The 26,693-nt window shown below is 33.4% G+C and overlaps 2 protein-coding genes across 7 annotated transcripts; both read left to right on the forward strand.

The window, feature by feature from the left end:
• Positions 1 to 967: 967 nt before the first annotated feature.
• LOC111312329 (oxysterol-binding protein-related protein 1C-like) lies at positions 968 to 12,882 on the forward strand. Of its 5 annotated transcripts, none has more exons than XM_089765172.1 (10): positions 968 to 2,053; positions 2,146 to 2,502; positions 4,730 to 4,829; positions 5,631 to 6,079; positions 6,353 to 6,508; positions 7,505 to 7,672; positions 7,784 to 7,924; positions 8,069 to 8,299; positions 8,718 to 8,831; positions 12,619 to 12,882. In XM_089765172.1, exons 1-10 carry the CDS (start codon positions 1,466 to 1,468, stop codon positions 12,742 to 12,744), a joined length of 2,430 nt encoding a protein of 809 aa, XP_089621298.1. In that variant the 5' UTR covers positions 968 to 1,465; the 3' UTR covers positions 12,745 to 12,882. The 5 variants fall into 5 exon arrangements, with proteins under 5 accessions (XP_089621298.1, XP_022768235.2, XP_089621300.1 ...); XM_022912500.2 differs by lacking the exon at positions 12,619 to 12,882 and adding an exon at positions 9,926 to 10,395; XM_089765174.1 differs by lacking the exon at positions 12,619 to 12,882 and adding an exon at positions 9,859 to 10,395 and having other exon boundaries at positions 5,634 to 6,079.
• An 8,523-nt stretch (positions 12,883 to 21,405) lies between these two features.
• On the forward strand, positions 21,406 to 26,475 carry LOC111312330 (phosphatidylinositol 4-phosphate 5-kinase 1-like). 2 transcript variants are annotated; one of them, XM_089765176.1, is made up of 9 exons: positions 21,406 to 21,453; positions 21,613 to 22,977; positions 23,071 to 23,235; positions 23,421 to 23,586; positions 23,778 to 23,888; positions 23,996 to 24,189; positions 24,292 to 24,422; positions 24,518 to 24,611; positions 25,199 to 26,475. In XM_089765176.1, exons 2-9 carry the CDS (start codon positions 21,848 to 21,850, stop codon positions 25,500 to 25,502), a joined length of 2,295 nt encoding a protein of 764 aa, XP_089621302.1. In that variant the 5' UTR covers positions 21,406 to 21,453; positions 21,613 to 21,847; the 3' UTR covers positions 25,503 to 26,475. The 2 variants fall into 2 exon arrangements, with proteins under 2 accessions (XP_089621302.1, XP_089621301.1); XM_089765175.1 differs by lacking the exon at positions 21,406 to 21,453 and having other exon boundaries at positions 21,463 to 22,977.
• The last annotated feature ends 218 nt before the right edge of the window (positions 26,476 to 26,693 follow it).

The following is a 26,693-nucleotide window of genomic DNA, read 5'->3' on the forward strand; positions in this document are numbered from 1 at the left end:
TTAACTCAATAATTATTACACCATTGCTTTTCTAAATAAAAGGAAAATTTTAATTAAGTTGACATTCATTTGTAGTTTAATTACAATTTTTTAACTCAACTATAGTGCTTAACTGAGTCGCACTTTTTTTATGCCATTAAAATTAAAAGATTTGACTTGGTTAACCTTAAAACTATTGTGGAAAATTTAAAAATGAAAAAAAAAGAAGAAAGAAATAGCCAATAAATTTAATAGATAGGTGAAATGGATAGTGTGTTGGAGCAGCACACTCAGCAGGATGCTTTCCACTCTTTAAAAATCTCGTTGGAAGTTTTCACTGGCAAATAATTAAAAAAAATTTTTCAATTTTTTATCTAATGACTAAAAAGTTTGAAAAAAAAAAAAAAAAAGACCCCTAATATAATAATCACTAGTAGATTACTTTCAATTCCTTGACTTATTGATTAAGAAATCTTAAAAAGACAGGCAAGGCATTGATTCAATCTCAACTAACCCTATCTTTTTAATCCTATGAATAAAAAATTTTCATTATTTTATTTTAAAATGATAAATGTATTTTTAATTAAATTTAAAATTAATATTTATTTAAAACATTTTTATTTTTTTTTAGTTTTATATTTAATTTAAAATTATTAAATTTTAATCATAAGTTTAATTAAAAATACGTCATTCAAATAAAATAATAAAACTATTGAGTGATTTTTAAGCAACTGAGAAACCCGCTATTAGAAATGGCAGCTTTCTTCCCCGCAGCATTTCATTATTAGCCGGAATCCAACACGACCTTCTAAGATTTAAGGCCAAACCATCTTCTTTTAATATCCTCAAAAGCCTACCTTCAGCTCATTTCCCGTCAATCTTTCCCAACCATTCATTGGCCACACGTGTCTTCCTCTCATGCGATGCCGGCTCCCCACTTTCCCTACTCTTTCCCACATTTAACCGTACCCCTTCAAAATTAAAAAACGTAGATCTTCTAAGATCATTTATATTTCCCCAACGACCGCCTTCATATTTAAACACTTTATCGAGTTTTTTTTTTTCTTATTCTTTTTCAATTCCGATTTTGTAGCTTCTTAAAAATCAACGAATTTGTTGCTTCCTTGTTGGGAGAGTCTCTGCCCAACCAAACCAGTTACCACGCTCACCGGATTCTTTCTTTTCTGTCTCGGGTTACTCCGCCGAACTTCTCGCCAACTGCCATTTATTTGCACAAAAACGCCGTCGTTTTTTAGAATATTTTTGTAACCGTCTCCGCAAATTGTTTTCACAGGAAAACAAAAAAGAGAAGAAAAGAACTCTTCACTTTCCATCTCTATTTCTCAAAACTGGCAATCCAAGAACTTGAGAAAAAAAGAGAACCATGAAAAGTTTAACTGCAACTGCCGTGCTCAGTCGCCACATCACCTTTTCTCAATACCAAGATCTTCAAAGTCTTTCATTTTATTAAAAATAAATTTATCCTATGCATCCTTTTTGCTGTATTTCCACCGTATCGGATCAATCCCCGGTCAAACCATTATCCGACCACGTCATCACCATGTCTCCTCCTCCTGTAACAACTGTAACAATCACTTCCTCTTCCGCTCCCACCACCAGATCCAACTCTGCCCGATCGACGGCCCAAATCCAGTGCCAGTCCAATCAAAACCATCAGCATCACCATCATCGTAGTAGAAGCGTGGATTTGAATCGGGTGAGCCAGAGAAACGGGATTCCATTGGGAAGAGAGGCTACGACGACTCCGGCTTCGGCTCCTCCGCCGCAAGTGGATGTGAAGATAAACGACATCGTAGGGAACGGGATATCAGGAGTGCTTTACAAATGGGTGAATTATGGGAAAGGTTGGAGACCGAGATGGTTCGTTTTGCAAGACGGAGTTTTATCATATTATAAAATCCATGGCCCCGATAAGATCGTTGTTAGCCAAGAAACGGAAAAAGGATCCAAAGTTATCGGCGAAGAGTCTCTCCGTATTATCTCCCACCATCGCAATTCCATTTCTCATCATTCCTTTACCCGTCGCAAACCCTTCGGTGAAGTCCATCTAAAGGTCAAAATTAAGAAAAAGGACTAACCAAAAATAAATAAAGCAAAATGAAAAACAAATTTGAATTGATTTTTGAATTCTTGAACTTTTCTCAGGTCTCCTCAATCAGGGAAAGCAGATCAGATGATAAGAGGTTCTCGATCTTCACCGGAACAAAGAGGCTTCATTTAAGAGCTGAGACGCGGGAAGATCGGGTTGCCTGGATGGAGGCGCTTCAGGCGGTTAAAGATATGTTCCCTAGGATGTCCAATAGCGAACTCATGGCTCCAATGGACAATGTGGCGGTTTCGACGGAGAAGTTGAGGCAAAGGCTGCTGCAGGAAGGGGTGAGCGAATCGGCCATCCAAGATAGCGAGCAGATTATGAGGAGCGAATTTGCGGCGTTGCAGAGCCAGCTGGTGTTGCTTAAACAGAAACAATGGCTTCTCATCGACACCTTGCGTCAGTTAGAGGTATATGTTATCAAAATTAGAAAACAATATGCTGCTGCCAGTCGTCATTCAATTTGACAAAAAAAATTGATTGATTGTTTCGAAACAATTACATCAATTTGCTATTCTTTTACTTTATTGTTTTGTATGGAAATTATGAAGGCCTATGTAGATTTTAGGATATATCGGTGTTTTTTCGTGGTTGGTGTTCATTGAATTTTAATTGGAGAAGGGTTAGTTGATGTAGGATTTGTATCTTAGGTCACTAAACCAGAGGTGACATTGAATAATATTTCAAATAAAATTTCATAAGTATTTGTTCTTGAACATTAATGTCATCTTCCATTTTATTTTCTATTTCCTTTAATTTCATCTGGTAGATATAGAAAAGCAGTTAGTCTATTGCTAGTTGAATCTGTTAGACTGTTGAAATACTTCTATGGGCAGATGGGGTAGTGTTGAGCCCAGGACCGGTTGAGTTTTTCTTTATATGTACCCAGGAAGAGTGTGTATGTGTTGTCCATGAAGGGTTGCTAATGATGTTTAAAGAAGGATGTTGATTAATGAACTATATCTGCTCATAAATTTTAAAATCTTTTTAATTTTTTTGTAAGTGCATTTTGAATGCTTTAGCTGCGCAAGTACATGATTTTTAGGGATGATTGAGGCTGATTGGTTTCTCTAACTATCAATGTTTCTTGAGTGCCAGTTTCAATTAGAAAATTATTAAATGAAGGAATATTTTGATTTTTTAAAGGAAAAAAATTTTAGTTTTCCCATTTATCTCCTAGTGAAGGCAAAATGTAATTTTGAAGTCTCTCCATTAATATGCCTTGTTTGTATGTTGTTTCCAGTAATTACTCTTGCGAATACTCTGTGCCATAGAAGTTGAGAGCAGTTCAATCTTATATGTCTCTTTCTTTTGAGGTAGTTACTTAAAAGATTGGTAGTGGTCTGGTTGATTCGAAACAAAATAAATGTCAATAGTTGTGAGACATTTGTTCTGGGGCTTGTTGCAATCTTGATAATGGCATTGATGGTGGTGACAGCAGCAGTTGTGCTGGTGGTTGGATCAGTAATATTTGGGTTAGGTTACACTGAGTGAAGCACATAAGATGTATGATCCATTAAGTACTCCAAAGTTTTTGCTTCACAATGTAATAATTTTTAAGTTCCTTGACAAGCAGTTTATATACTCTAATCACAAGTGAGCATTCTTCTGAAAAAGTAGCATTAAGTAAACATAAATTGTCTAATTCTATTGTTTCTTGGTGGCTTTTTTTTCTTGGAGGTTTGAGTTTCTATCTTTTATAAAGTGTCGTTTTTCATGTGGTTTCACTTTGAGAATGTCAAAATCTTGTCACCAAGGGCAAAGTAACTATTGTATATTACTTTACACTCAAAGCATTTCCTCTTTCTTTAACCTTCTTGCAATTATATTTGTCTTTTAGGTCTGCCTTTCTTTTGAGAAGAAAGAATCTCCTTTTCTTCTCCCTCTCCAAATTTGCTGGTGCATTTGGGATAAAATGGGGCTGACTGAATAAGGAACCTTTACACTTAAGTTTTCAGTACCATCTTGTTCATTACAAGATGTAGTATAACCCTTGTTGAAGGGTTGAAATATGTACTTTGAGTTAATTGGAATCTTACTAACTTCAGCTTGACTTTTTAGTTAATGCTTAACAAAAGGTTACACTTGCTAGTTTGTTATGAGCTAGGCATTGCAAGTAGGGCCTTATTGTCCCTTTTTTCAACATCTACAATTCTGTTGTTGTATGGCCTTTAGTTGGGGCATCTGGTATTTGGCATATATGAAGCATCAATTACCTGTCCGTTAAAATACTGCAAGAAGTTGATATGTTCATGAACATGTCGAGGGATATAGGCAGCTTTTGCCTAGGGATGCTAAGCTATATGGTCATACATTAGAATCTCAGGAGTCCTAAAAGCCATAAGGCTTATGCTAGACCTTGAAGTGATTGAGTTCTTTTTACCTTTTTCTATGGTGAAAATCATTGTCTTTTGGTATTGCAGCAACATGCATGCACAAAAGGTGCTCTGCTTTATCTGTGATTCATATATATATATATATATATATATATATATATATATTGTAATCTTACTTCTTTAAAGTGAGCTCTAGCTACTTATTTTCAGTCTGTAACTGCTCTTATCCGTAAACAAAGGTTTTACTTCTTCTTTTTGCAATCTTGAGCTAAGAAATTGCTATTTTTACTGTATTTTGTAGACAGAAAAAGTTGATCTGGAGAATACAGTGGTTGATGAGAGCCAAAACAAGTCGAATGACCAAGGAGCTTCCTCTATGATAAGGCAAGACAAGTCTAGTGGTAAGATATTTGGCAGTAAAACTATTTATTACAATTGTTGGTTCCATAAGCTAATTTATGCTGGACTGTTTATCATGTGCTGAGATACATGGTTGATTTTATCATCAATGTTCACAGTTTGTTATTAGTCAGGGAGTTCTTTTTTGTTCTATCATCAGCATGCCTGAGTATTTGCTGTACTTATTTGTAGAAAACTTATAATGCTTGTTAAGCAGAGGTACATAAGTTATCTTGATGCAGTTTTTATGTGTAGCACACATGTCTTGACTTCAATTCAAGTAAAGGACTTCCTTTTTACATTACCAAACCATTAGGTGGTTTATGTTTGTCATTTATCTTTTTTATTGCTTGCTAGATTTACATTACCAAACCATTAGGTGGTGTATGTCTGTCACTTATCTTTGTTATTGCTTGCTAGTTGTTCCATTAATAAGTTTATTCTTTGTCTATCAATTCGTTTCATTATCTTGGCTCTTTCTTCCTTTTCTTGTGTGTTTTTTCCCTTTCTACATTGATTTGGATAACTCTAATAGAGGCTGCAGCTGGATTTAGATGTGGTCTCCATGGTCTTCCCTCCCTTAAGGAAGAGTACATGACCATTGGGCCACAGCATGTGTTTGTCCTGTTCTGGTGCCGACTTACTAAAAATAGTTATAGTGCTGATTGCTTCGTTATATAAATTGCTTCTATCTTCTTTGGTTTAGTTTGCATTCAAGTCATTGTTATTACTTTCTTAGCATTTCTATCTTTCATTGATTTTTTTTTTTTTTGCCTTTTTTTTTTGTTCAAATTCTTACTCAGAAGGAAGCATAACCGACTCAGATGATGATAATGAAAGAGTTGACGCTGCAGAAGAAGAAACAGATGAGGATGACCATACATTCTTTGATACTCGCGACTTTTTATCATCAAGTTCTTTCAAAAGCAATGGATCTGATTTCCGGACATCATCTTTCTCTTCAGATGATGAGGGTCTTCATGCTATTGATTCTGAAGATGACATGGATCCTTACATTAAATCAGTTGGAAGTAACTTTCCTTACATTAAACGGCGAAAGAAGTTGCCTGACCCAGTTGAAAAGGAGAAGGGTGTAAGTCTTTGGTCAATGATTAAGGATAATATTGGAAAAGATCTTACAAAAGTTTGTCTTCCTGTTTACTTCAATGAGCCTCTCTCTTCTCTTCAAAAGTGTTTTGAGGATTTGGAATATTCATATCTACTTGACCGTGCATACGAATGGGGGAAAAGGGTGAGTCTAAGAACTTTGTTTTTTTTTTTGTTTGAGGAAACAGAGCATTGGTTGCAATAAAATGTTTTCCTACTCTAATATTTCTCTATCACCATATCACTTCGTCAATCTAGTTACACATCTTTGCTTTATCTGATTTCCCCCCTCTTTTCCTTCTTTTACCCATATCTTTCCTTTATATGCTTATAGCAGTTCACTTCCTTCATAAACTTTGATAATTTGAATCTTTGGCAAGATTCCCTGACACATAATTTTTCTCTCCAAAACTTGCAGGGGAATAGCCTCATGAGAATTCTTAATGTGGCTGCATTTGCTGTGTCTGGATATTCTTCAACAGAAGGAAGAATTTGCAAACCTTTTAATCCATTATTAGGGGAAACATATGAGGCTGACTTCCCAGATAAAGGCGTCCACTTCTTCTCGGAGAAGGTTTGTCTATACTCTAGATATGGTCTATACTTGTTGTCTACTTTTTGTTTTTCTTTATTTACACAAAATTGTCCTTCAAGCTTCAAAGCATATTAACCTCACTTCTAAGGTCTTCCTTTTGACTGAAGAAAGTGCATGTTTCACGTAGTCAATCTAGAGTGTCATTGTAACAATCAAATTCAATATACACGCAACTTGAAACATTTTTTTTTTCTCATGTGTAAGTCTTATACACAGGAATGTTGCACTTAGTTTTGAATTTGTACATTCTATGGGGCATCAGTTCACCTGGTTATTATAATGACGGGAAATTGAACCTAGTTTTATATGTCTGATGTCAAAATTGCTGTACTGCAAGAGCTTTGCAAATTTAATACATTATTGATCCTTTGGTGCATAGAAAGGCACTATGAAGATTTGCTTTTTTAGCTTACCTCTTTTTGTTTCTTCTTTTGCTCTTCCTTTTTATCCTTTCCCTTTTACTTTTGGTCTAAATTCTTATAGAAAAACTTGCTAAGTTAAAAACCTTGTTATGGTTTCAACCTTAACAGAGTGAATAAAGAGGATGTTAAAGTAATAAGGTAGCACAGTTAGTAGATCATTACCTAAAATGATATTGTTTGGGTGCCCAACTATAAATAAAGCTGGTGGCTTCCTATCCATTGGTGAAATCAGCCTTGTCCTTATCAAATTACTGGGGGATGGTAAACAGGAGTGTTTGCTGAAGACTTTGAACCTCATAATTTCAAATAAGTATAAGAGACAATCTTAAAAATTACCTTATGCATGTAGGTGTTAAGAAGTGACAATGATAGTGCTCTCCTTTTATTGTAGAGGCATCAATGCCACTTACACTGTTTGGGGTACTGGGAAAAGAACAGCACAGTGCACTACATTTTTTTTCCACGATTCTTCTTTTTATTTTATTTTATTATTAGTTTCTGTTTTAATGCTATCTATAAAGCCACTGATAGTTACTCTATTTTTTGGTGTCAGGTTAGTCATCATCCAATGATTGTAGCATGTCATTGTCAGGGTGCAGGATGGAAATTGTGGGGTGATAGCAATTTAAAGAGCAAATTTTGGGGTCGCTCAATTCAGCTGGATCCTGTTGGTTTTTTGACCTTGGAGTTTGAAGATGGAGAAGTGTTCCAGTGGAGTAAGGTATGGCCCCATAAAGAACAAATATATGTATGTATGTATGTATGTATGTATGTATGTATATGTAGACATACAGTTGCTGTATCCAATTGAAAACGAACTTTTGTTTTCCAGGTTACAACATCAATATACAATCTCATACTGGGAAAGTTGTACTGTGATCACTATGGTACCATGCGAATAGAGGGGAATCGTGAATATTCATGTAAGCTTAAATTCAAGGAGCAATCTATCATAGACAGAAATCCTCACCAGGTGATCTTTAATCTCCCTCAAAGTAACCTATTTATTAAATTATATAAACTCCTCTTATTTTCATAGAATTATGATATTGTGCTATTATCCTCTTTTTAACCATCGCTGACATTTTTTAATCTATAAAAATTTATTGCCCTTCAGGTACATGGTATAGTTCAAGAAAGGAATGGAAGGACAGTGGCTACGTTATTTGGAAAATGGGATGAGAGCATGCATTATGTGAATGGAGATTGTTCTGCAAAAGGAAAAGGACAAGAGTCTTTATCGGAACCTCATCAGCTTTGGAAGCGGAGCAAGCCTCCTAAATATCCCACCAGATATAACTTAACACGTTTTGCCATAACCTTGAATGAGCTCACGCCTGGTCTGAAGGTGATTATTATAATAGTTTTGATTGGATTTATAAACTTGGCGCCAATCTAATGCCTTAGGTGGGTGGTGTGAAAATTCCATTATGGTTTTTGTCCTTTCTTTCACACACGTAAGGAGACATGCAGAGACTTTTACATATATGAAGATTTGTTTCCATTGCATTTTTAGGATATCCCTACAATTCTTGAATTGCAATATTACAACTAGTACTTGGAAGGGTACCTTCCTTGAGTGCTTCTAAGTTCTAATAATTTGATTTTTGGTCAAAAATTCTTTTTCCAAAAGATGGAATTAAATGTGTCCATTTGAATCTAGAAAAATGAAATGGAATGATTTGAAACAAATGCACTGTCTAGATACTGCATGAACTGCTTTGCAGTAAGTGGGACATTGATTTTTTTCTCCTTTCTGTATTCAGGAAAAATTGCCTCCTACAGATTCAAGGCTGAGACCTGATCAAAGGTTTCTGGAAAATGGAGAGTATGAAATGGCAAATTCAGAGAAGTTGCGGTTGGAGCAGCGGCAACGGCAGGTAAGTTTTATGTTTCATTTCTGCGTTGTTGTCAATTCCATGTGCTGATGATGCAAATTGGCTAGACATGAGCTTAAGTATCAACGAACTAATGATTTGGGTCTTTAGGAAACTATGAAGCAAACACATAAACCAAAGTTGCTGTTTTCTCATTCCAAGTTTTAGACTCCTCCTAACTGGGAATAAAAGCTTAATGACATAAACATGCCAAGGCTTTTTAAAACTGACCGTCAAATACCAATAATGTAGTAAATATATAAACCGTTAGTGATGCATATGAAGGTATAGCAGCAGCAGGAAATAATATGAATGTTTAATGTTTTAGATTCACTCAGTTTGTTCTGAATGATTGGTCTCCTAGCAAACTGTATATGGAGAGTATATAAGCTGAGCCAAACATGTAGATATACATTAAGTAACCAATGCACTACATAACTGTGGGAACAATAATATCTGGCAAGACATGTTCTTGAAAATTCTCATAATTCACCTAGCAACATGCCCAACTGTTGACTAGGTTGTCAATAAGATTGCCCATCAATGTAAAGTTTAACCAAGCAATATACAGCATAATAAGCCGTGTTTTAGGAATGCTTTTTTTTCTCCAATCTTAGTTATGCAGATGCATAAGCAGGGATTTTATCCTAGGCTCTGCATGAAAACAATTTAGATAATCATTTGTCGTGGATAACTAAGAAAACACCTTTTTGTGATCATAACTGGGCAGCAAGAGCAGTCAGAAGTCAACCTGACCACGTCTTGAAGGTTCCTTTGCTGCTAAATAACTCATTCTCAAAGATTAAATGAACTTCTAGGTGACTTTACTGCAAACTTTCCATTCCAGTGTTGGAATTCAGGGAACAGTATCTGGATTTGTAAATTAATGAACAGTGCAATATCTAAAGCGCTATCACAACTATATTTTTGTTTAGAACCCTCACTACGATGCTTGTTTTCAGTATAGTTATATTGCAGGTAAAATCCTACTGATGTGTTTAGCGAAACCCTGTTTTTGTTTTGTTGATAGATTTGAAGGATTAGGCAAATAGCTTTATGGTAGTTGGTCTCATTGTACATTTTCGATTGGTATTCAGGCTAGGAAGATGCAAGAGAGAGGTTGGAAGCCAAGATGGTTTGAAAAGGATAAAAACAGTGGCGCTTACCATTATATCGGTGGATATTGGGAGGCTAGAGAGCAGGGAAAGTGGGATTCATGTCCAGATATTTTTGGCCAAATCCCTTCTGATCAGATCCTTGACTAAAGTGCAGGTTGCCTATCTTTTTCTTCTCCATTCTTTTTCAATTTTTTCACGAGAGATGCCTCATCCACTGGGCCAAGAAGTATGGTATGCCTCGTGACAGCAACAACGTAAGTAGATTGAAAAAGGTTTTAGAAAATAATAGAAGAATATTATTTTTCCCATACTCTTGCTTCTCGATTCATATCTGATGATGTGAGTGTGACGCAAGAATTGGGTTACGGTTGCGAAATTTTCATTGTAACAAACGACGGGGACTTTTGACAGAATTCTATTGATACAGAATACAAGAAAAATTTCCCGAACTCAACTTCTAAACCAAGTTTAAGTGGAGATACATAGTCATTAATGTCCCTCATTTTTAGCACTCAAGTACATAGTTTCCGACATTTATTGGTGGGAAAAAAAAAGCGTATGTTATTCTTGGTTTTTGATTTATGATGAATCCCAAAGGACATTGAGACTTTGAGAGGACACAGTGGCACAGAGTCCAAGTACTTATTGTTGTGTTTATCAAAATTTAAAATAAAAAAAAAAAAAAAAAAAAAAACAGAGATAACAATTTATGAGCAAGAAGAAGAATACAAATCTGACTCTTGTATGCACAGAGGTGTCTCCCAGACACCTGTGGATTAAAACAACAGCCACCCCAATGTTTTATTAACTTGCTCTGAATTGCTTACGGTCTTGAAAAATTGAATGACTTGTGTCGTCTGTGTCTGCCAAGTGATTTTAACCCTCATGATGATTTCTTTGAAACCCCAGTAAACCTAGATACCATTTGTTTCATTTCCTCTCTGTTCAGTGTTCATTTCCATTTGTCCAAAATTTCAGTTTCCAGGCCAATCTCCCTCTTTCTGTTACTTCCAGATATGGAGTTGACCCATCCATCAATTCATGGGCTAAGCTAAAAGCTACCACATCAAATCTTTTCGGCATGCTGACGCAATGGGGATTTGTTTTCTGATTTCTGATGGAGGAAGATCCTTTCCCCAGCCCACCTGTTGTTCTGCTGCCATCTTCTTTATACGCTCCTTATATTTTCTTTCTTTTTTAACACTACTTATCTATCTCCCAAAAAAAAAAAAAAACCCAAATGACAGATGATGAGAGGAGAGGTGGGTGACCAAACGTATCCAAAAACATGATCTTTAACCGTCCAATCAACCTAGACCGTTCAATGACACTTCATCAAAAAAGAGAATGGACCCCCATATCTCCCCTCTTCCCTGAAACCAATTGATATTGGTACTGCCTCTTTTCATATTTATTCTAAACGAAAAGTTCAGATTTCTCCAAAACATAACAAACCTTCCTCGAGTGGCTACTAAACGATTAAGCACACCAGGCAGTTTCTTTTGTTATGTCATCTCATCTCATACGTCATATTCCTCTCCTCTCTTAAGCTTTTTTTCCCTTTTTTTTAATAAAATTTGTCAGCTGGGTTTGTTTTTCTTTTTAAAGTAGTATATTAAGACAGAAGAATGAAAAAAATTTCAGCTTTTTAAAATATAGCCATATACGTAGGGTGGCTGTGGCTATTTGACTCACCATTTGGTCGGTTGCTCAGTCATACCGGGCTATCCACTGACAAGTAATGATCAGTAACGGTTCACTTCTGTATCAACATCTTGGCTCTGCCAACCTCATTACTATGAAAAACAAAACAACCATTTTAATGCATTTCTTCATTAATCACGTGAAAAGGAATTGGATTTTTATTTTCTTCTTTTCTTTCATGTAGTAATTCTGTAATTGGGAGGCTATAACCAGATTGTTTCTTTTAACTTTATATTTATTTTCATTTTAGAATGACTTGTATGCTATACCTTTGTTAAATTTTGGTGATCTCTTGATTATTTTGGTCATTAAAGTAGCAAATTGAGTATTATGAAATTCACTAGGAATGAATCTGTTTTTATAAGTGGGTTTAAGATTTTCAATGCAGGGTAGTTTAAAATAACATAAGCCTTCTTTTTTCTTTTTCTTTTTTTCATTTTAAAATATAATCTTGAGCTACATAGGGAAGAGAATCCTTTTAAATTTTATAAATTTTACTCATCTCAATTTTGAGCCCTTCATAATGGAATCTCAAAATATACAATGCCTCTTTTGAAACATCTATTCAAAAGTTAATGAAACTCTGATGTGGATACACATATCATAGTCTTTAACACTTTTCTACCCAAAAAATATCTTAAACTCTTTATACAATTAAGCTGCCATTTTAAGATATATCTATGCAATTATCTAATTTGTGGGTTTCTTTTTGTGTGTGTGTGTTTTGCTAAATATCTCATACAATAAGAAATTAATATATATATATATATATAGGTTAGATTGCCAAAGAGGTCATCGCTTACTCTAGGTCTTTATGAGAGAAAAATAAACATATATGACAATAGCTTCAAAAAGAGAAAAGATTTACCCAAACAAACCATCCTAAAATCTGCTTTCACTCGAAGGTACATATAACCAACAAATTAAGCCATATGGATACTTATTAATCAAGTAAACTACAAATCAAGTGTGTAGGGACAATAATGGATGCCTTATTGGTGGAGCAAATGCTCTCGTCCAAGCCGGTCAGCAAATGCATGTGGTGGATGTCTTTGGCCGTCCAACTGGCTTGTACGTGCATTGATGAGGAGTAAGGGATCGATGGTCCAAGGTTTTGGTCTGTGGAACTATCTAAAAATTAGTGAGAGACCCTCGCTATATATATGTATTGTGGAAGATATTCATTGTATGATTGATTATCTACATAATGTTAGTTTCAATTTTTTTTAGAAGGAGGCTAATTGTTGATTAGGTTTCATGTATAACTAGAATTAGATGACATCGTAGACGTAATGAAGATTTATCAGGTTATATTATAATTAATTAATTATAATTTAAAATTATGAAAATTTCATTTTTAATTTTTATTTATAAGTGATAGATAATTACATAATTTTTTATTATTATCAAATAATTATAAAATTATAATAAAAAATTCACGCCAGCTAATCTGGTGGCTCTTCAATCTTTGCAATTTTTTTTTGGCTTGGGTTTTTTGTAAATAAAAAAAAAATTATAGGGGGAGAGGATGAAAACGTGAAGAAAAGAGGAAGTAGAACTGTAGACGTACTCTTTTTGGAGCCACAAAAGGCATCGAAAAGATTCTATCAAACCAGAGAATATGCACTTTCTCTGCCGAGAAAAATAATATATACTATAAATTAAAAAAAAAAAATACGGTTTGAGGGTGACTTTTGATTAAGCACTGAGCGTGCAGTGAGTTGTCTTTTAACAGTTTTTTTTTTTTGTTCTTTTACACGTAAATGACACCTGGATTTTCTTACAAGACAAACATACTCTTGCTAATGAATTATGGACTGAATTGTGAAGTAAAAGTTGTTCGATTTGAAAATGTTTTCTTTACCTCACTCGCTATTTATCACTTGAAGTTGAATATTCAAATCATATCATTAATCATCAGCAACGAAATATTAATCATCGTGGATGAATCTAGAGGACGATTGGTACCCTAAACTATTGAAAATTCAATTAAAGAACAGCCTTTTTCAACAAAAACAAAAGGCAAAATTCTAATTTGGCACCCGTAATTAAGATTTTTTAGTTTGGCATCTCTTTCGTAAAATTTATGCATTAATATGATAATTTTATTAACTTTTTCAGATTTAAACCCCATTATTAATTTTATTCTCTTTAATTTTTTTATTTAATTAAACATTATTACACATAATTATTTACTTCCTTATATTATGAAAATTTCTTCTCAATCAATCAAATAAACATATTAACATTAATTTTGGTGTTTCAAATAGTATTTTCTATGAATAAAAAAATTATTATTTTCTTTTTATGTTAATAATAAATTTTTTTTTAAATCCACTAACCATGAACTTAAAAACTGTATGCAATGAGAGAGGGAAATGAAATCTTGGAATTGAGTGAGAAGCATTATCCAAAACCAAATATATGTGAACTTTATTATCAACATATTTATAACTATTCATTTATTCCTAAAACAGTGTTTTGATCATATGCAGGCTTTGGCTTTCAACATCTTGTTGAAAGGAAACACCACAATTTTGATGCTTTCTTTTTTAGAGACCATGGAATTTGGATTGGTTAGGAGCAGTGATGATTCTCGGATAAGAAGATTTCTAAGTGCGCAACAATTAGGATCAATAAGTCATCATTTTCGTGCATTATTTATCATGGAATGTTTGACTATTACATTTTTAAAATAATTAAAAAAATTTCAATAATTTTGGCTCACATGAAAATTGGTAATATCAAACCCCACATATGATATATTTACAAAAACATTATGTTGTTTTTATATTATGTTGCAAAAAAAATTATAAAAATATCTCAATCACCTAAAATTTACAAAAACATAAGAAGATAGAAAAACCAAGTTATAAACGTATATAATTGTTAAAAACATGTATTCTTTAGTTCCAACATAAACAACATGTAGTGCCCAATCTTGTTGGATTTGGACCTAAACATATGTACAAAATCTTTGATTTCAACTACAAAAACATCGATCAATTCATATGACAGAACAATATATTAAGTTTGGGTCATGATTCTGGTAAAACGACACCCTTTTGAAAAACCTTTTGGATTTAGTTGACAAAGTTTTCTTACATGTCCTAGAGAAAACCTGGCAGCTGGGTTCAGGGTTTCAGCGGTTGAGGGAACTCAGGTGGCTGTTTTGATCCACACCCCCAAACGGTCTAATTCTCACAGGTAGTTCATGAAAACAACTAATATTTAATCAATCACCTGATACCGACGTCCCTCAACTCATTTTCTTTGTTTTTGTCTTGTCATAAATATTTCATGACCTCTTCCATGCCTTAACAACAGAAATTAAATGTCAACGTGAATGGTTGAGGAGTTCGTAAGGTTTAAATATTTTCTTTAGTTTAAGTTTGAATTTTATTATGAACAATCGTTTTTGATACTTAATATGTATATTTAATATATCTTATCTCTGAAGCCTCTGGTCTATTTTGACTTTGAATTGAAAAACCTTATCTTCACCTTAAACTTTTATTTAAAAATAAAAAATAAAAAATAAAAAAAACAGCAACTAAACATTATTACAAGATAAAGAGAGATAGAAAAAAAATATATTCAAAGGGCTTTGTTCTTATTAAGAAAATCATTACACACATAGTGGACCACCTAGGAGCTTGACTTCACCACTCGAAAGACTTTAATTAATTTTATTTGTGATCTAAAAACTTGTGGCTAAACTATATCTGATCGATATCTATGTTTCCAAATGTCTAAGGGAGCTTTTTGATTCTATTTTTATTTTTAATGTTGTTGATTGTTGGGGTTTTCGGTTAGACCTTCATGTTCCATGCACAACTGACAACCCAGCTATGAGCTATGGCCGTGCTCCAATTGCTTGTCCTTTTCCTTTCAATTTTCTCACCTTTTTTGCTTCCTTTTATACTGTTTTCCTTTATAATTTCTCCCTTAATCCTGGTCTTAGGTCTAAGAGAGTTGCTGGTTAATTTTTATATCTAATAAAAAAAAAAAACTGCATTAACATTGAAATCAATGAGTAAAAAAAAAACATGTTGAGCCATTCATGTTTCTTATCTTGGAATGATTATAAAAAGTGGATTTTTCAATAAATTCTTTGGATGGATACAAATATTGTGAGGATCGAATACTTCTTTGTATGATCTTGCAAATTGGTCAACAAGTTGGATATTGGATATATCCTAGAGAACAAATGCAGGATTTTATGCTGTCTTTTATGATAAGTTTTTTTTTTTTTTTGCAGGTGGAACCAATATATTTGTTGGATGTCAACAATGAATAATTAAGATTGTGCACTCATTTAACTTTTATTTGCATAAGGTCATAGTAATAATCCATTGATATTTCATTTTTTACAACAAAAACATAGCTAGATAGGTTTTTTTTTTTCAATTTTGAACAGTAAATTTGGGAAAAAAAAAAGATGCAAAGCAAGTTAATATTAGGTATCTCTTATGTAATTAAAGGATATTGAGGGCTTGGACCATCCATAACTGATTCCATTATTCAGAATTTAAGATCTTTTAACTGATTTTTTTCACCTACAAATAAATAAATAAATAAAATAATTTATGTTTCTTTTGAATTAACTTTTATTTTAAGAAATTTGTGGATAATAATAATGATTCCTCCCCCAATATTCTAACCTGTTAACATCAAATCCAAGCCTCTTTTTCCATGGAAAAATTTCAAATTCCCATGGAAATTTTAGGCAAATTAACAGCATATGAATTTGGAGAAGTCAATATCCAAAAGGCATAGAATATGATTTTTCTAGTACAAAGAAAATTATATATATAATTTGAAGATATGAAAAGGTATTATAAATATTACGATACTTTAAATTTTAAATTTGTTAGATGATATATTGAAAGAATTAATGTATGAATAAGTTAAATTAAAATTAAAATTTATAAAATATAAATTTCATGTTTCAAAATCAAACAATCAAAGTGATGAAATGTGGATAATTTTATCTTTTATTCTTTTCGTCTCAAAATATTTATCATGTATTGATTGTTATAAAATTTTTTAAAAAATTTTGACTTTAATGTATTTAATATTAAATTTTAATTTTTTTTAAAAATTAAAATTTCATGATTTTTAATATAAAAAAGAAAAAAATAGTAAAAAATAATTTTAAAATATAAAAAAATAAAAATTTTAGATGCTTAAAAAAATATAATATAATTTTGAAACATCCAAAAAAAAAAAAAAGTTAGAAAGAGTGTTATTTTATTTTTGAGTAACATAGAATAGAATATTTCAAAGCTAATGCCATCAAATCCAACGATATTTTCCGCTTTCGTTAATCATTCAATTAATTTTTTTTTTTTTAAAAAAAGCAAAAAATTAATCCCAACTTTGACATGAAGCAATTATTGACTAGTATTTAATAGAACTTAAGCACTTAATTTGCAGTTCAAAATGAAACACTTGGGTTGACGCGATTGGTTCATTGCAGTCGCCCATGGAATTTAGAAAATAAAAAAAAAAGGTATTTTTAATCTGACGTGGCACTATAATACACGGAGCCTAAGAACAAGACGCACGGTGAATATGAGTGACGACGATGTCTCGTTGAACGGACGAAATGGCTAGCACGTCGGACTTTTTGAAAGCGACATCGCAAAAGTGGTCCCACTTGACAGCTAAAACACAGGTCAACTGGTCAAGTGGGTCCCTTGCTGTGCCAGCTCATGTCGATCGGTCGACTGTCGAATGATTGATTGGTTAGATTATTATCGGTTAATTGTGTTCTAATAATAAATAATAATAGATAATATATTTTTTAAATTAAGAACTACATTGTTGAAAAAAAATATATTTTTATTTTTTTTTAATTGTTACATAAATACATAATAACTTCTAAATTAATTATACTAATAAAATTCTAATGGAAAATTTTAAAGTAAAAATAGCTTATATATATTTTTTGTTTTAGAAAATGAAGAAAATATTACTACATTTACTACTTGATAGTTTAGTACTTTAAGACTTTGTTTGAGAAAAAAAATTTATGAAAGTTTATTTATCGGAAACTTATTAAAATTTTTAATTATAGAGAATAAATATGCTGTTATACATATTTAATGCTGTGAATTCTATTGCATAATTAGATAAAATTAAAATAAACAAATAAAGTTATGTACTTTTTTCATAAAAATAAATAAATTTTTTGAAAATTTTTTTTAATTTTAAGAGTAAGATTAAAATAATGATACATATTTATTTTTTAAATACGCATTAAGGGATATTTTTCACTATTCTAACTCTATTTATAAAATTAAAAAATTTTATTATCAACGTACCAAATAATTTTAAAAAAAATCCATTAATTTGCTTATTTGTATACAAATTACAAACACGTAGGTGGGTGTGTTGTTATTATGTAAGAGAAAAGTCTAATAATTATATCGAATAATTTCTTTTACATTTTATTCTCTTTTGGGGCATAATTAATAATAAATCGTAGTCTTCAATGAACATATAGCAATGGACCAATGCCACTATATCTAAACTTTGGTAAATTTTTATTATATTTTGAAAGATATATCTCTAAGCAAAATTGGGCAGGCGTCAATGGTGATGATAACACCAAAATGGCATCTAAAATGGAGAAGAATTAAGATAAGAGTCCAAATGTCATTCTTATGTTTTAGTTCCTAATGAGAGAAAAACAAAATGTAAAATCCGGAAAATGTCTTCTTCCCATATGAATTTTCTTATTTTTTCCGACTCTGCCGCTTTTTAATACTACTTTATATACTATAATAAAATAATTTCGTAAATCAACGTATGATGTATCTATATATTTATATGTATCCGTACAAATTATTTTTCGGCCAAAAGGAACATAGAGGTTAATTTGTTCTTGATGACAATTTTTAAGTATATAACTGATTTATAGAAAATAATTGATTTATAGAAATTATCTATATAGTAACTTCTTGAATGAAGGTTTGAATACTTTTAATTGTATCAAGCTTTATTTTTGCAAGCATATAAATAACAATTAAGACGTAGAATTACAGTAATTCATTGAGTTTTTTGCATGAAATTAAAATGATAATCAAATAATCTCAAGAAGTAATTAATAAACAAACAAAACCAAAACCAATAATTAACAAGCCAACATATAATTAGACGAAACCCACACTTAATAAGATTTGATTTTAGATAAACTAAATGCCTTGTATGTTAAAGTGGCTAATAAAAATGATTGTATTTTCATTAAAAAAAAAAAGACGAAATCACTTATAAATTACGAAGCTTATTAAGCTCCAAATGTTTCGTGTATTAGGTGGCGGTGGGAAAAGATATTGGCATATTAAGAAGCTTAGGATTCGATCAATTATAGACATGTCCTTAGACTTGAAAAGGAAAACGATTATGGAAAGCAGCTGATAGCAGATGTTTCCAATAGCATGTCTCTCAATTCGCAAGCCTTATGTCTCACCAAAATGCGAATCAATCGGTTTCTCATTTATCCACACTTTAATTGGTCCAACATTTGTCAACATCATCAGCTCAGCTGCTCGTCATTTCTTTTCATACAAAGTCTAACCCCAACAAAGGAAAAATGAAAGAGATCAGAAAATGGTACATTTCTCAATTAATGGGTGGTTGAAAGTTCACATCCGTAAACTCTAATTCATTGCCTGGACTGGACGAGTAGTCATGGGAGGGGCAGCAATGCATGCATGCAGCAGGCCCCTATTAATTAGAGGGGTCGTGAAACTTATGATAATAATATTCATCTCAATTTATGATACCCCCCCAAAAAAATAATGCTCTAGAAAGAAGAAAGACGGGTTTGTTTAAAGTAAGACGCTTTAAAAGCGTTTGTGATTTGTTGACTTTGAAGTAAACTGAGCAAAAATCATTAACTGTATGGTTTATGTAAGTGAATTCTCTGAACAACAGTTGTTAAGAGAAGAGTGTGAATAAAATCATAAGGCTATAAAGATAAAATATTTCTCCTTTCTTGAAGTGAGTAGGATTTTAGCAAATCTCTGCATGAATTTAATTTCTTCATGTGTATGTTAAACTTCTATATCCACACTCATACTATTTCCATGCAATATTTGGCATGAAGGGTAGAGACAGTGAAGCAATAGAAACTTGTTTAATCTAATTGACAAAGTTCATGGTTTGTGCTTTGTTTGATTATTAAATCATCCACCATTCCTTACTATAACACTAGTGTTCTTCAATTAGGCTAAATCTTAAAACTACATTTTCTTTGTTTCTCCAAAATAGAACACACCAAAAATAACAAATTTCAAAGAGCACTTTACATTAAAGAGCTTTCTTTTACAAAACTCTTTCTAAATCATATTCCTAATTAATAAAAAAAAAATTGACAAGTAAACTAACCAACTCAAATAGTTAGAAAGAAACAACATAACACACAAAAAAAAAATGCTGATTTTCTTACATATGAAAAATAATGTTTTCTCATTCTTTATTCTCTTAATATTACATTAAGCATATCCTTATGAATTTATTTTTTACACATTGACAATAAAATTTTTTAATTTCATAAGAAGAATTAAGATTTGTTGTCATATATTCCACATTTTTAATTATTTTTTATTTTTATTATAAAATATGTCATTCATTTAATTTTATTGTTAAATCTAGAAATTATACTATCAATATATTTAATAGTGTTATTATTATTATACTGCCAATATAATAATAAGATTATTATCATATATCATTTCTATTTTTGGATGATTCTCTCAAAACTTGGAAGACCCACCCGAGAGAAGCTCCAACACATAAAAAAATGGGCCCAAAGGTGGGCCATCCAAAGGGAACACAAAAATAAAGGGTTTTTTTTTTCTTTTTTTAATGATGCTTGCTTTGACGAACACCATTTCCAAAGCTTCTGCTCAACATGGATCAAATATTACTTGCAACTAAAAAATTTGATGCACTCACACTTTTGTTTGATCGCCCATGTATTATTATTATTATTATTATTATTATTATTATTATTATTATTAAATCTGTGTTTTTTCTTGTTTTATTTATGCTAAAACCAATGGGTTTTGTGTTAGGTTTATAACTCCAAAATATTAATATCTAAAAAGGATTTAGCTTTTACTTTTTTTTATTTAAATATAAAAAATAAAAATAAAATATTGTTAATTTTTGAATATTTATTGTGATCATTAAAATCTTATTGGGCTTCCATTATGTAATTGTAGAATATTTTATCCACCAACCATGAAAGGAAATTTGTGGTTATTATTGTTATTTACAAGACAAAAAATCAAGATTCCTTTTTTTTACTACTTGTTTTCTTGTGGAAACCCAACTAAAAAAACATAAGCATAATCAACATGTTTAAGCCTTAATAATCCTTTTTTATCATTTCAAACGTGAAACAAAGAATCGGCAAATTTTGGACCAGTAATCTATCTGGGACTAAGGACCGCGCTCTGTTGTAATAATAAAAAAAAAGAAGCAAGTATAAAAAAATGGCGTTTGTGTAATTAAGGTGAAAATCAAGGGCAGAAACAGAACAGTAACAAAATGACGCACTTACAGCGTCGCATTTCCTAGACGATTCTTTCACGTCACAATGAAAACCAGAGAGAAAAAATAAAAAGATGATGATGGCAAAATAAAAATAAACACACTCAGTTTTGGAATCCCGATATTTCGGACAAAACATAAGGGCAGATTCGGTATTTAAAAATTAAAAACAACAAAAAAAGTAGAAGCCAGCTGAGCTGGTTTTCTGGCACTAATACATTACGATCACCAGCATCGTGAGCAACGTTTACCCTTTCCTTTTTTTTTTTTTAAATAATTTTATTTTTAAAAAACTTGTTAATTTAATTTTTTAGTTTTTTTTTTCTCCTCTCCTCTTTGCTGCGGTTTCATTTCATTCTCTTTCATTCTCCTTACTGTGTTGATTGTGTTTGTAGGATTCCCATTCTCACCTATTTCTCCAGAACACAAACCACAAAAAAGACAACGCCAAAGAAAAGAAAAGAAAAAGTTTTCAAACAAAAAGGAATTTGTAAACCTGTTCGCCGGAAATGCTATCTCCGGCGACGTTTCGGGAATGCAGTAGTTGAAGTTGTGGAAGGAAACAAAGAGATAAATACTATACAAGGCAAAAAGAAAGGTTTTTAGTGAGAAAGGGAAGAAAGCTCAAAAATGCACGAAGCGCTGTCAAACGAGCAGAGCGAGGTCGTTTCAAACACCAAGAAGAAGAAATCCGACGAGGAGAGGGAACATCTGGTAGTTGCTGTTACGACTCCTACGGCTCACTATCACCGGAGCCGATCTCAAGCTACAACTCGGCGCGTGACTCCCACGACTACCACCACAGCCTTCGTGACCGCGGGTTCGGGTGCTACCGTTGAGAAACTTCTCCCCAACGGTGATCTATACATCGGTAGCTTCTCCAGTAACGTGCCTCACGGATCGGGAAAGTACCTTTGGAAAGACGGGTGCATGTATGAAGGCGAGTGGCGTCGCGGGAAAGCCTCCGGGAAAGGGAAGTTCTCGTGGCCATCTGGAGCTACTTTTGAAGGCGATTTCAAGTCAGGTCGAATGGAAGGATTCGGGACGTTCATCGGATCCGACGGCGACACGTATCGTGGGTCGTGGAGCTCCGATCGTAAACACGGTCACGGCCATAAACGTTATGCCAATGGTGATTATTATGAAGGATTGTGGAAGAAAAACCTACAAGACGGGCGCGGCCGTTATGTTTGGAGTAACGGGAATCAATACGTCGGGGAATGGAAAAACGGCGTTATCTTCGGTCGTGGAACCCTGATTTGTGCAAACGGAAACCGTTACGACGGACAATGGGAAAACGGAGTTCCCAAAGGAAGCGGAGTTTTCTCTTGGCCGGACGGAAGTTGTTATATCGGAGCTTGGAACGAAGATAACATGAAGAAAATCCAACAGTTAAACGGAACGTTTTATTACGGGAACGACGGGAAAGAGCATTGTCTGAAAGGAGGAGAAAGTTTGGTGCTTATGCCAAGGAAAAGATCGTCGGTAGATGGAAGGGGAAGCTTAGGGGAAAGGAATATGAATTTTCCTAGGATTTGTATATGGGAAAGTGATGGTGAAGCAGGGGATATTACATGTGATATAATTGATAATGTGGAAGCTTCGATGATCTACAGAGATGGACTAGGATTAGATCGAGATGGGTTTAGGCAATTTAGAAGAAATAGTTGTTTTAGTGGGGAAATTAAGAAGCCCGGACAAACTATTTCCAAAGGCCATAAGAATTACGATTTAATGCTTAATTTGCAACTGGGTATCAGGTAAAAAATAATTTTTTGAGGTTTTTAGTGGTAGATATATGTTTTTGATTGGGGAGTTTGATTTTTTTTTTTTGGTGAAATATTTTGTTGTAGGTATTCTGTTGGGAGACATGCTTCGATTTTGCGGGCGTTGAAGCCCAGTGATTTTGATCCCAAAGAGAAGTTCTGGACGAGGTTTCCGGCTGAAGGATCAAAGCTTACGCCGCCTCATCAATCTGTCGAGTTCCGGTGGAAGGATTATTGTCCAGTGGTGTTTAGGTATGTTGCTTTTGCATGTTAGTTGAATATCTGTGTCTTCTTTTTTTAGAATTAGTCGGTTTATCTGCAAATTTTGAGGATAAAGATAATCTTAGAAATGAGCTTTTACTTGGTTGCATACAAGTATTCATTGTTTCAATTGCTTTTTGCTATGTTTGTGACTGGATTCCTTATGGGTTTTTAAGACATTTGAGAGAGCTATTCCAAGTGGATCCAGCTGATTACATGTTAGCTATTTGCGGCAATGATGCCCTTAGGGAGCTTTCTTCTCCGGGGAAGAGTGGAAGCTTCTTTTACCTTACTCAAGATGACAGATTTATGATAAAGACAGTAAAGAAATCAGAAGTCAAGGTTAGTTGCCAACCCATTTGGCTTAATGTGAAAGTTGCCATGTGTCTTCATGCATTAATTTCGCTAATGGCATTATTTAAAATTAGAAAATTGTTTACTTCTAATTTTTCACATTACTTTCGTGGTTAAACTAAACATCTTTTATGGGTAGGATGATTAGACTGAATCTAAAGTTTGATTAACTATGTCAGGTCCTTATAAGGATGCTTCCAAGTTATTACCAGCATGTTTGTCGGTACGAAAATTCCCTTTTGACAAAATTCTATGGCGTGCATTGTGTCAAACCTATCGGTGGCCCAAAGGTATGTGTTTGGAATGATAGAAAATAAACTGAATTACTTGTATTCAACGCTATGTTCATTGATGAAATTATCTCACTTGCTCGATAACTATTGTGGTTAAATACTAGACCCGGTTCATTGTGATGGGCAACTTGTTCTGCTCTGATTACCGAATACATAGACGGTTTGACCTTAAAGGATCCTCCCATGGCCGCTCAACTGATAAGCCAGAGGAGGAAATTGATGAAACCACTACCCTAAAAGACCTGGATCTCAATTTTGTGTTTCGCATCCAAAGAAATTGGTTCCAAGAACTAATGAAGTAAGCTATTTTACTCCTCCCCTTTGTCCCCTTCCCTCTCCTGTTATGTTACTTCATCCTTCTCCCATTTATCATTAATTTCGTCTAACAAAATGATGGCAGGCAAATTGATCGAGATTGTGAGTTCTTGGAGGCTGAGAGAATTATGGATTACAGTCTTTTGGTTGGACTACACTTTCGAGATGATAATACAGGAGATAAAATGGGGTTATCACCGTTTCTCTTGCGCACTGGTAAGTTTATACACAATCATACTATTTCATATGAAATTTGAATGGAGAATCTGTTGCAATAAGAATATGGATTTGACTATGCATGCTATGTGCAGGCAAAAAGGATTCATATCAAAATGAAAAGTTTATGCGTGGCTGTAGATTTCTTGAAGCAGAGCTACAAGACAGGGATCGGATTTTAGCTGGCCGGTATGTTTTATTGTCTCCCTAGCTGTTACTAACAGGTGTGAAGTTTATGCTGGGTTTCATCTATCTGTTGTTATGGAATTTGCCAATATTTGTTCTAATTTGATTATATCCCTTGGAATAATTGAAGGTTGATTGTGTTGTCTGATTGATCTTGTGGGTATAATCCAGAAGACAACAAATTTTTTGGGGCATGTAGCAACTGTGGTCCTTTATGGTTCTAGATAAGAACCTAGGGTTTTCTTGATTTTTGTCGCCCATTGTCTAGTTTGGTGCACATGAATAATTGAGGGTGAAATCGAAGCTTCTAAACGTATCACTAATAATTCTTCTTAAAAATCTCTTTTCCTTGCAACATATGATTTATAGATTTTCCCCTCTTGGTGAAAAATTGTATTGCATACAATATATTTTGGGGAATTGAATCTGAAACGAGTATGGTAGTTGGAATGCAATCCCAATTTTTCATGCTCTATTGATTCTTCTTGTGTGTGAGGTGTAATTTGGTAGGTAAAAAAGCTTAAGGTTTTGATTAGAGGATGAATAGCAAGTACTGAATTCAAATTTTACATGTATTTTTGTTTTACCAGGAAACCATTGATTAGGCTAGGAGCAAATATGCCAGCAAGAGCAGAGCGAATGGCAAGAAGAAGTGACTTTGATCAGTATACTCAGGGTGGAGTCGGTCACTTTTCACATAGTGGTGAAGTTTATGAAGTAGTCTTATACTTTGGCATCATTGATATCTTACAAGATTACGACATCAGCAAGAAATTAGAGCATGCATACAAATCCCTACAAGCTGATCCTACTTCGATATCAGCTGTTGATCCAAAACACTACTCAAAGAGGTTTCGGGATTTTATAGGAAGAATTTTCGTTGAAGACTGGTAAGCAACATGAGAAGGCAAATTGGAATAAAACATCCGGCCTCTGTCTAGTCAGAAAATGCAACTTCAATCTTGACTGCACCATTCTGGAGTGCCACGCTGGGAATTATGCAGCTCCTGTTACCGAGCAAATACTCCATAGGACACACTTAAACAAGCTACTGACTGTAAATTTGTGGGAGAGCTCGGTGGGCGCAGGTTTTTGAGGAATGCTGATGGCTGAATTTTGAGGATCAGCTCATCATCATGATATTGAAGGTGCAGGCCACTGAACATTCAATTGGGGGGGAGGAGGGAGGGAAATTTGGATTCTGATGATTTCCTTTATTTAATTAATTTTCTCTTTTTCATTTTCCTTTTCGTGGGGTGAAATTTTTGTGGTAACTGAGGAATGTGAACTGTGAAGATTTGAAAGGTATACGGAGCAGAGAAGATGTTTCCCACGGAGTGAGAGAGAGAAGATTCAAAGTGGGAGGAGGGAGAGGAGACTTGGAATAATAAGGAAAGTGTACAGCTTATAGAAAGGATGGAATAGTTTTATGGAATTTAATGAATTTTTTTCTGTGAGAGAGATTTCTTCAAAAGTAAAAGAAAAAAAAGGAATTATTTGAATCAGATTAGCAGAACTGGAGAGAGAAGTCCCCATAGTCCCATGGGATCTCTCATCCCTCCTCTTTTACCTCTTGTATATAAATGGGGTTCTGCATTGAAGTATAAAAATGGGGTCATTTGCTTTTCTTTTTGCAGTGAGAGGGAGGCATTGGGGCAGGAAAGGGTTTAAAGCCCCATGAAAAGGAGAGAAAGCAAAGAGTGATGCGCTGGTGTTTCTTATTCCCTTTTTTTTTTTAATTTTCACCCTTCCCTCTTTTTTTGCTGTTCCTTCTTTTTTGTATATTTTAATCATCTCGAAAAAAAAATTCAAATATTATACACTTTATTATTACTTCTGAATATTTATATTATTATTTTTCACCAAACTTTGAAAACAGATTGAAACGGTGGAACGAGAAAATAAAGAAATGTTTGCCAAAGCAAAAATGGGGACAACCAAGAAGACCATTGACTCTAGCTCTTCCAAATACGAGGGAGCAATCAAATCAACCTCCACCTGTCAAATTTGGGAATGGTTAATATTGTCATAAAATTGTGTGAATCAGACCATTGGGAAGAGTGAGGGGTTTTTATTTTCGTTTTT

Source organism: Durio zibethinus, chromosome 1, assembly GCF_047325235.1.
Source record: "Durio zibethinus cultivar Kanyao isolate XHJ-2024 chromosome 1, ASM4732523v1, whole genome shotgun sequence".
NCBI classification, from domain to species: domain Eukaryota; kingdom Viridiplantae; phylum Streptophyta; class Magnoliopsida; order Malvales; family Malvaceae; genus Durio; species Durio zibethinus.